The following is a 9,889-nucleotide window of genomic DNA, read 5'->3' on the forward strand; positions in this document are numbered from 1 at the left end:
AGAGTAGATTTTTTTAAAATAGCTATAAAACTAATTCCAAAGTTTATCAAAATTTGAACAGAAATTCCGATATACAATAGTTTTTTTTTTCTTCTCTGAGAAAGCTAACTCTACTATGCTGGGTAGCAGCGGCATGGGAGAGAGTGGAGGGCAGAGACTCAGGTTGACTCAAGTTTATTTTTTATATATTTTGATTTTCTTTTTATGACATTTGTTGGAAGCCATCGTATTAAGTGCTGAGGTAAACGCACAATAACCTGTCCTACATGATGCCATAGTCTGCATTCCAAGTTTACACATGAGGTAACTGAGGCACGGAAAAATTAAGTGACTTTCCCAAGGACATATAACAGATAAGTGGTTGGACCTGGGATTAGAACCCAGGTTTTATGACTCCCAGGCCCATATTCTTTCCATTAGGCCACGCCACTTCCCAACATGGTCGAAAGGCAGTGTTAATCCAAGAAAAACGAATTTTATGGCATCGGAATTTTAGTACAGAGAAGCAGCGTGGCTTAGTGGAAAGAGCACGGGCTTGGGAGCTCGAGGTCATGGGTGCTAATCCTGCCTCTGCCACTTGTCAGCTGTGTGACTTCGGGCAAATCACAACTTCTCTGTGCCTCAGTTCTCTCATCTGTAAAATGGGGATTAACACTGTGAGCCCCTCGTGGGACAACCTTGATTACCTTGTATTCCCCCAGTGCTTAGAACAGTGCTTGGCACATAGTAACTGCTTAACAAATACCAACATTATTATTATTATTACAGAGCACATTCCTGAGACATAAATGTGAATTATAATGACTGCTTTTGTAACTAAAATGATATTTTTCTATGAGTTGTTCCCAGTGTTATATTTCTTTCAAACTCACAGTTAGAATGCATCAACGAACAAGCACGTACTTTTTTCTGACAGTCCTTGAATCATCAATAGCTTATCCCAAATTTTATTTACAGATAATTATTCATACTTGTGCATTATCTTTATCGCTGCCCCTTTCACATCCTTGTTCCTCAGAGTATCGCTTAGGGAGTTCATCAGGGGGATCACCACTGTGTAGAACAGAGACATAACTTTATTCTGCTCCAAGTAGTGGCTGGAGCTGGGCTGCATGTATGTGAACGGGACGGTTCCATAGAATAGAATAATGTCCGTCAGGTGGGAGGTGCAAGTAGAGAAAGCTTTATGTCTCCCGTCACTTGCCTGGATCCTCATGATGGCACAGAGGATGTATACATAAGAGATGATTATCGTGGGGACGTTGCTAAATATTATGATGGCAGCAGAGACGGAAGAAATGATTTGAACCAGGTAAACATCAGAGCAGGCAAGTTCCACTAAGGGAGGGAAATCACAGAAATAATGATTGATTTCTTTGGATCTATAGAAGGTTAAACTAAACACACAAATGGTAAATAGCACACTATTTAAACAACCCCCGACATAGGAGGTAGCTATGAACTGGACACAGACTTTATTGGACATAGAGACGGTATAGAGCAGGGGATGGCAGATGGCCACAAAATGCTCATATGCCATCATAGCCAGTAAGATGCCCTCTGAGGTCCCAAAGACAAAGACAGAACAGAGCTGGATAACACAGCCAGCAAAGGATATTGTGTCTCTCTCCACTAAGAAGATCTTCAGCATCTTTGGTGTGACAGTTGATGAATAACAAAAATCGATGAAAGCCAAATGTCTCAGAAAATGGTACACTGGGGTGTGAAGTTGGGAAGTGGCCCTGATTAACATGATAATGCTGAGATTACCAATTACCGTGACAACATAAACCACGGGAACCAATGTGAAGAGGAAGATCCAGAAGACAGGATCGTCCTTTAATCCCAAAATAACAAACTCTCTAATAGACGTGTAGCCCTTTAGCCATTTTGTACAAGACGGAGACTCTGGATGAAAAAGGTAGATTTTAGAAGCATTCCAGTTCTGCCAGCTCTCACCTTCATACTTACCTTCCCCTTTCACCCACTAATTTCCAGCATTAGTCCTACCTGCCAAGTATTGTAAACATCCCTAACTCTCAGTTAGTGAGTGGTAATAATAATAATAATAATAATAATAATAATAATAATAATAATAACTTTGGTATTTGTTATGAGCTTACTATGTGCCAAGCGCTGTTCTAAGCGCTGGGGGAGATACATGATAATCAGGTTGTCCCAGATGGGACTCACAGTTTTAATCCCCATTTTCCAGATGAGGTAACTGAGGCACAGAGAAGTTAAGTGACGTGCCCAAAGTCACACAGCTGATAAGTGGCAGAGCCAGGTTTAGAACACATGACCGACATGATCTACATCGCTGCCCCTGCTCTCTCCCCCTCTCTCCAGGCTCGCATCTCCTCCTGCCTTCAGGACATCTCCATTTGGATGTCTGCCCGCCACCTAAAGCTCAACATGTCGAAGACTGAACTCCTTGTCTTCCCTCCCAAACCTTGCCCTCTCCCTGACTTTCCCATCTCTGTTGCCGGCACTACCATCCTTCCCGTCTCACAAGCCCACAACCTTGGTGTCATCCTCGACTCCGCTCTCTCATTCACCCCTCACATCCGAGCCGTGACCAAAACCTGCCGGTCTCAGCTCCACAACATTGCCAAGATCCGCCCTTTCCTCTCCATCCCAACCACTACCCTACTCATTCAAGCTCTCATCCTATCCCGTCTGGACTACTGCATCAGCCTTCTCTCTGATCTCCCATCCTCGTGTCTCTCTCCACTTCAATCCATACTTCATGCTGCAGCCCGGAATATCTTTGTCCAGAAACACTCTGGGCATATCACTCCCCTCCTCAAAAATCTCCAGTGGCTACCAATCAATCTGCACATCAGGCAGAAACTCCTCACCCTCGGCTTCAGGGCTCTCCATCACCTCGACCCCTCCTACCTCACCTCCCTTCTCTCCTTCTACAGCCCAGTCCGCACCCTCCGCTCCTCCACCGCTAATCTCCTCACCGTACCTCGCTCTCGCCTGTCCCGCCATCGACCCCCGGCCCACGTCATCCCCCGGGCCTGGAATGCCCTCCCTCTGCCCATCCGCCAAGCTAGCTCTCTTCCTCCCTTCAAGGCCCTACTGAGAGCTCACCTCCTCCAGGAGGCCTTCCCAGACTGAGCCCCTTCCTTCCTCTCCCCCTCGTCCCCCGCTCCATCCCCCCCCATCTTACCTCCTTCCCTTCCCCACAGCACCTGTATATATGTATTTATGTTTGTACATTTTTTTACTCTATTTATTTATTTTATTTGTACGTATCTATTCTATTTATTTTATTTTGTTAGTATGTTTGGTTTTGTTCTCTGTCTCCCCCTTTTAGACTGTGAGCCCACTGTTGGGTAGGGACTGTCTCTGTATGTTGCCAATTTGTACTTCCCAAGCGCTTAGTACAGTGCTCTGCACATAGTAAGCGCTCAATAAATATGATTGATGATGATGATGATGATGACCTCTTACTCCCAAGCCCGCACTCTTTCCACTGGGCCACACTGCTTCTCTAATTATTGAACACTTACTGTGTGCTGAGCATTGTACTAAACACTTGTGAGAGCAGGATAAAGTTGAAAATAATAATAATAATAGTGATAATAATAATAACAATATAGTTGGTAGACATGATTCCTGCTGTCAAGGAGTTTACAGTCTATTGGGTAAGACAGGCATTGAAAAATTACAACCAGGGGAGGCAACAAACAATAAGGATCTGTACATAAGTGCTGAGTGGATGGAGTGCCAAACAAAATGCTTTTAAGGGAAGGACCAAGGTATAAAGACGAGTCAGAGGGGAAGGAGAATGTGCAGGGAGGTGAAGCAGCGTGATTTAGTGAATAGATCACGGACTTGGGACTCAGAAGGCCCTGTATTCTATTTCCAGACCTGCCACATGTCTGCTGTGTGACCTTAGGCAAATTACCTAATTTCTCTGGGCCTCAGTAGCCTCATCTGTAAATTGGGGATTAAGAGTGTGAGCCACAAATGGGACAGGAACTGTGTCCAATCTGATTAACCTGTAACCCCCCAGTGCTTAGAATAATGTTTGGCATATAGTAAGTACTTAACAAGTACTATTATTATTATTATTATTATTATTAGAGTGACAGCATGGCTCAATGCAAAGAGCACTGGCTTGGGAGTTAGAGATCATAGGTTCAAATACCAACTCCACCAATTATCAGCTGTGTGACACAGGGCAAGTCACTTAACTTCTCACATCCAAGCCATCACCAAAACCTGCCGGTCTCAGCTCCACAACATTGCCAAGATCCGCCCTTTCCTCTCCATCCATACTGCTACCCTGCTCCTTCAAGCTCTCATCCTATCCCGTCTGGACTACTGCATCAGCCTTCTCTCTGATCTCCCATCCTCGTGTCTCTCCCCACTTCAATCCATACTTCATGCTGCTGCCCGGATTGTCGTTGTCCAAAAACGCTCTGGGTATGTTACTCCCCTCTTCAAAAATCTCCAGTGGCTACCAATCAATCTGCGCATCAGGCAGAAACTCCTCACCCTGGGCTTCAAGGCTCTCCATCACCTCGCCCCCTCCTTCCTCACCTCCCTTCTCTCCTTCGTCAGCCCACCGCGCACCCTCCACTCCTCTGCCGCTAATCTCCTCCCCGTACCTCGTTCTCGCCTGTCCCGCCATCGACCCCCGGACCACGTCATCCCCCGGGCCTGGAATGCCCTCCATCTGCCCAAGCGCCAAGCTAGCTCTCTTCCTCCATTCAAGGTCCTACTGAGAGCTCACCTCCTCCAGGAGGCCTTCCCAGACTGAGCCCCTTGCTTCCTCTCCCCCTTGTCCCCCATCCATCCCCCATCTTACCTCCTTCCTTTCCCCACAGCACCTGTATATATGTATATATGTTTGTACATATCTCAAAAATATGATATCCTCAAAAATCTCCAGTGGCTACCAATCAATCTGCGCATCAGGCAGAAACTCCTCACCCTGGGCTTCAAGGCTCTCCATCACCTCGCCCCCTCCTACCTCACCTCCCTTCTCTCCTTCTACTGCCCAGCTCGCAACCTCCGGTCCTCCACCGCTAATCTCCTCACTGTACCTCGTTCTCGCCTGTCCCGCCGTCGACCCCCGGCCCACGTCATCCCCCGGGCCTGGAATGCCCTCCCTCTGCCCCTCCGCCAAGCTAGCTCTCTTCCTCCCTTCAAGGCCCTGCTGAGAGCTCACCTCCTCCAGGAGGCCTTCCCAGACTGAGCCCCTTCCCTCCTCTCCCCCTCGTCCCCCTCTCCATCCCCCCATCTTACCTCCTTCCCTTCCCCACAGCACCTGTATATATGTATATATGGTTGTACATATTTATTACTCTATTTATTTATTTATTTATTTATTTTACTTGTACATTTCTATCCTATTTATTTTATTTTGTTGGTATGTTTGGTTCTGTTCTCTGTCTCCCCCTTTTAGACTGTGAGCCCACTGTTGGGTAGGGACTGTCTCTATGTGTTGCCAATTTGTACTTCCCAAGCGCTTAGTACAGTGCTCTGCACATAGTAAGCGCTCAATAAATACGATTGATTGATTGATTGATTGTACATATTTATTACTCTATTTATTTTACGTGTACATATCTATTCTAATTATTTTATTTTGTTAGCATGTTTGGTTTTGTTCTCTGTCTCCCCCTTTTAGACTGTGAGCCCACTGTTGGGTAGGGACTGTCTCTATATGTTGCCAACTTGTACTTCCCAAGCGCTTAGTACAGCGCTCTGCACACAGTAAGATCTCAATAAATGCGATTGATAGATTGATTGATTCTCTGTGCCTCAGTTACCTCATCTGGAAAATGGGGACGAAGGCTGTGAGCCTCGCGTGGGATAATCTGAATACCTTGTATCCTTTGCACATAGTAAGTGCTTAACAAATGCTATTATTATTATTATTATCATTATTATTATTATTATTATGTCATGGAAGACCTCCTGGAAGAGAAGTGATTTTAATGCCATAGTGGATAGAGCACAGACCTGGGAGTCAGTGGGTCATATATTCTAATCCTAGCTCCATCACCTGTCTGCAGTGTGGCCTTGGGAAAGTCACCTCGCTGTACCTCAGTTCCCTCATCAATAAAATGGGAATTAAAACTGTGAGCCCCATGTTGTACCGGCTCTGATTTGCACTTAGTACAGCGCCTGGCACATAGTAAACACTTGGCAAATGTGGTGTATGAAGGCACGGACTCCGGCTAGTGTAAGCACGAAATCGTTTATTGGGTTAAGCAGCAAGACTTTTATATCTTTCAGTCACATTCTGTATTTTTCCATGTTCCTGTGTTTATAATTAGCACAGCAATTCCTTAACCCTCAAGACCAGTAAAAAATAACACCCGTCTATGCAAGGCCGTAGGACCGATAACAAATAACTCTTGTCTGTACAAGGCTGTGATAACAGAGACCAGCCTTTTGGACACAGCTGTCCTCTCGGTTCCTTGTTTACTTGGCCCTGCTGTTCCCCACATCTCCCCCTCCTTTGTTTATAACTATACCATTAATGAGCAACGCAAGGGAAATATAAAGGTAAGATTGTTACGTAGTGCATCTAAAGAAGAGAAACAATTCCCATACCATACATTTGTCAGGTTAATATAGTAAGTGTGGTTGCAGTGGCTTATGGTAGCCGCTTGTGCCATCGCAAAGATGTAGGGATGTGAAGTGCAAATCATAATTGAATCAGTTCATAACTGTGTAGCGTTAGCAGTATGATTAGACAGGGTGAGATTCCATAAGGTACGACTAATAAATGCGAAGCCTAAATGCCAAATTCCCGTATGTAATGGGCAGGCGGTGTTGTTGGCGGGTATATAAAACTGTAAAAGAGGCCCAGCCAACCCACCGCCATGCCAGGATACACTGTGGTTATGGATGCCAAACCCAACAGAGTGGTTGCTCGCCGGGTCCCACAGAACCCCATGAGGGCCCCAGTCCAAAATAATTCCCGTAGTTCCGTTGACGCTAACAGGATCAGGAGCGAGCCTGCGACAAGGCTGCCAGTTTATCCGTGTGTTGTTTGCGAGTGGGTCCTCTGTACAACGGGGCAAGTCGGGGGTATATATCCCCACTGCCGTCAGGTTGTGGAGAGACGATGTTCCAGACACACCCGGGATGCTTATTAAAGTGTAATTCTTTGTTCCACGTTTGCCCCTCACTATCAGGTGTTGCTGAGGCGACACCGGAATACAGCCAATGTCGCTGTCATTATTAGTTGTCAGACAAAGGGGTGGAAGTTCAGTTACAAACTCAGTATTGTTGATAGCTAAAAACCAGTATTATTAGGCCCTCCGTCTATCGCCGGGGGCATCCATACCCCACCTATCCATTCAGTGTCGTTATTCCCGATAGGTGGTGTTGGATCCCACCAGGTTATAGGTTTGAAGACGGGTGGATCAAGAATATGTGCCCAGTAAAGACCATTCCCCGTGACAGGCAGGCAAAGACTTCCCATCAGGCTCCAGATCATAAACATTCTGACCGTGCTGAGCCCCGTATCAGGGGGCGCCACTCGCGTCTTCGCCATCCTGGTGGCCCTCTGCAGATTGTGGTATCCTTGTATTGAAGGGGTTGACACAACACGCCGGCAGCCAGTAGGGGCCGGAGGGTAGAGAAATACAAGCGTACCCACGGCCCCAGGTGATTAGAGGTGCAGGTCCTTGTCACTGTTCCTACCCAAGAGGTCTATAATACACACAGGGCCGTTCGGGCCACGTAGTGTCTCGTCCAAAGTGGCACTGTTCTGCTGTAAGGGACAAGTCAGAAAAGGTTAAAAAATTGAAAACGTATGAAGCCTTGTATAACCGTTCCTGGGGAGTCAATTCCGTGGGATTCCCCCTCCTTTGTTTAAACAATAGAGCTTTAATCGTGTGGTTCATCCGTTCCACAATGGCTTGCCCAGTTGGGGAGTAAGGGAAACCAGTAACATGGCGCACCCCCCAATCCTGGAGTAAGAGTTGTACCCTACGAGAGACATAGGAGGGGCCATTATCAGTTTTAACAGTAACCGGGACCCCCGTGATGGCAAAAGAGTGCAACCAATGTCGAACCACATCACGAGCCTTTTCACCTGCATGGGCAGTGGCCACAACAAGATGCGAGAAGGAATCAACAGTCACATGAACATAACACAGTCTACCAAATTCGGCCACATGAGTGACATCGGATTCCCAAATGTCATTGGATCGAAGGCCGACGGGATTTATCACCGCAGGAACAGGTACTTAGGACAGTTGCTGACAATCAGGACAAGCGCGAACAATATCCCACGCTTGTTGAATAGTCAGCGAAAATTGTTTGCGCAGAGACCGCACATTCTGGTGGAAAAACTCGTGTGAAAACCGGGCCTGTGTTAACAGATTTGGCCGTACGACCTGCATTGTTAAAGCATCCGCTACAGCATTGCCCTTGGTCAGCGGACCAGGCAATGCCATATGTGATCTGATATGGACGACAAAATACGGATGAGACCTTTGTGTTAACAGGCGCGATAATCGCAGAAGCAATTGGAATGAGGCGATTCTCCACTTCCTTAATCAAGGCCCCTTCTAGGCGTTGGACTATACCCGAGACGTACACAGAGTCTACTATCAGATTCAGAGCTTCTGATGCAAATAGTTCAATGGTGCGCACAGCGGCGGCCAATTCCACAATCTGGGTTGATCCCTGTACTTGGAAAACGTCCCATTCCCAAGCGTCCAAGGCACGTTTCCAGACGACGACAGCCCTTCATGGTTAAGGAGGCAGCCTAGGAGGCAGCCTAAGGAGGCAGCATAAGGAGGCAGCCACCCGGTTTAATTGAACTTGTGCTTGGGGCGTGGCAAACTGCCCTTGCCCTACTAACTCATCCACCCCAAGGTTAATATTATTAGCAAGATTATCCATAGCTTGCAGGTTAACAGCTTCCCGATACTCAGAGTCCCACACAGAGTACTGCGTCGGGCTAAGCAACAAACGGAACAACGTACGCCAATCATGGGGTGTCATCACATACGATTCAGAGACAGCCACTGTTAGATTCATTGTATAGGACAACTGTAACCCATAATCGCGAACACTTTTCCGCAACTCCTTAATCAACTCATAAGGGAGAGAGTCATACTGAGCCGGCCGCCCGGGAAGATACACCACCGGCTTCGCTTGCAGTAGCTGTACATCCCCTCCGTGCAATGCCTCCTGCCGGCAGCCCGAAAGGGCCCCGGTATAGGCAAGCTGCGCCGTAGGAGGCACAGCATATACATACGGCGGCGCAGCAGTCAAAGGGGGAGCAAGTGGGGGAGTGAACGATCGACGAACGGGATAACGTCTGCAGGCGCTGGGTCTGCAAAAGGTCCTTTGCTGTGGGTGCAGCAGCTGCCGTCATTGTAAGAGGGGCCAAAGGCGGGTATAAATCAGATCCCTCCTTCGGGTCTGCAGTCCCAGAGTCAGAAGGATCGCCAGAGTCACTATGATTCGGGTCCTGATACAAGTCCTCGGTATCCGGAACAGCAGCATACACCGGCTCCAATTCTCATGTTGGTGACAAAACTTCAAAGGACACGGCGTGCTCCTGATCACTCCCTGCCCCCAAGTCGCGCGCCGCCGGCGCCTCCTGTAACACACGTTCAGCGGGATGCAGCGCCCGCAGCGCCGTAAAAACAGTTTTCCATGTAATCAGTACCTCTTTGGGACAAACTTTCACGAGTCTGTAGCTCCTGGCCCACCTTTTGCCATAAGGTAAGATCATAAGAACCACCTTCAGGGAACCATGTACAATGATCCCGAATCCATACTAATAACTGGACCAGTGGTATGGGTTGCACCTTAAACCCTTGCTCCTTTAAAATGCGTTGCAAAATCTCAAGCTGCAACTTCTGCTCTCTCGTGGCTGATTGCCCCATGCTGT

At 47.3% G+C, this 9,889-nt stretch overlaps 1 protein-coding gene across 1 annotated transcript; it reads right to left on the reverse strand.

The window, feature by feature from the left end:
• Positions 1-961: 961 nt before the first annotated feature.
• LOC119924141 (olfactory receptor 478-like) lies at positions 962-6,647 on the reverse strand. Its single transcript, XM_038743168.1, has 2 exons — positions 6,588-6,647; positions 962-1,879 (listed from the first exon to the last, which is right to left on the reverse strand). The coding sequence occupies exons 1-2, from the start codon at positions 6,645-6,647 to the stop codon at positions 962-964; spliced, it is 978 nt and encodes a 325-aa protein (XP_038599096.1).
• Between the last annotated feature and the right edge of the window lie 3,242 nt (positions 6,648-9,889).

This window comes from Tachyglossus aculeatus, unplaced genomic scaffold, assembly GCF_015852505.1.
Source record: "Tachyglossus aculeatus isolate mTacAcu1 unplaced genomic scaffold, mTacAcu1.pri scaffold_82_arrow_ctg1, whole genome shotgun sequence".
NCBI classification, from domain to species: Eukaryota; Metazoa; Chordata; class Mammalia; order Monotremata; family Tachyglossidae; genus Tachyglossus; species Tachyglossus aculeatus.

Excerpts from the sequence above, each read along its gene's own strand:
- LOC119924141 (XM_038743168.1), bottom strand. The coding sequence starts at position 6,647 with ATGGCACAAGCGGCTACCATAAGCCACTGCAACCACACTTACTATATT. Across the intron at positions 1,880-6,587 it reads ACTATATTAACCTGACAAAT|GGCTACACGTCTATTAGAGA; the intron begins GTATGGTATGGG and ends AAATGGCTAAAG.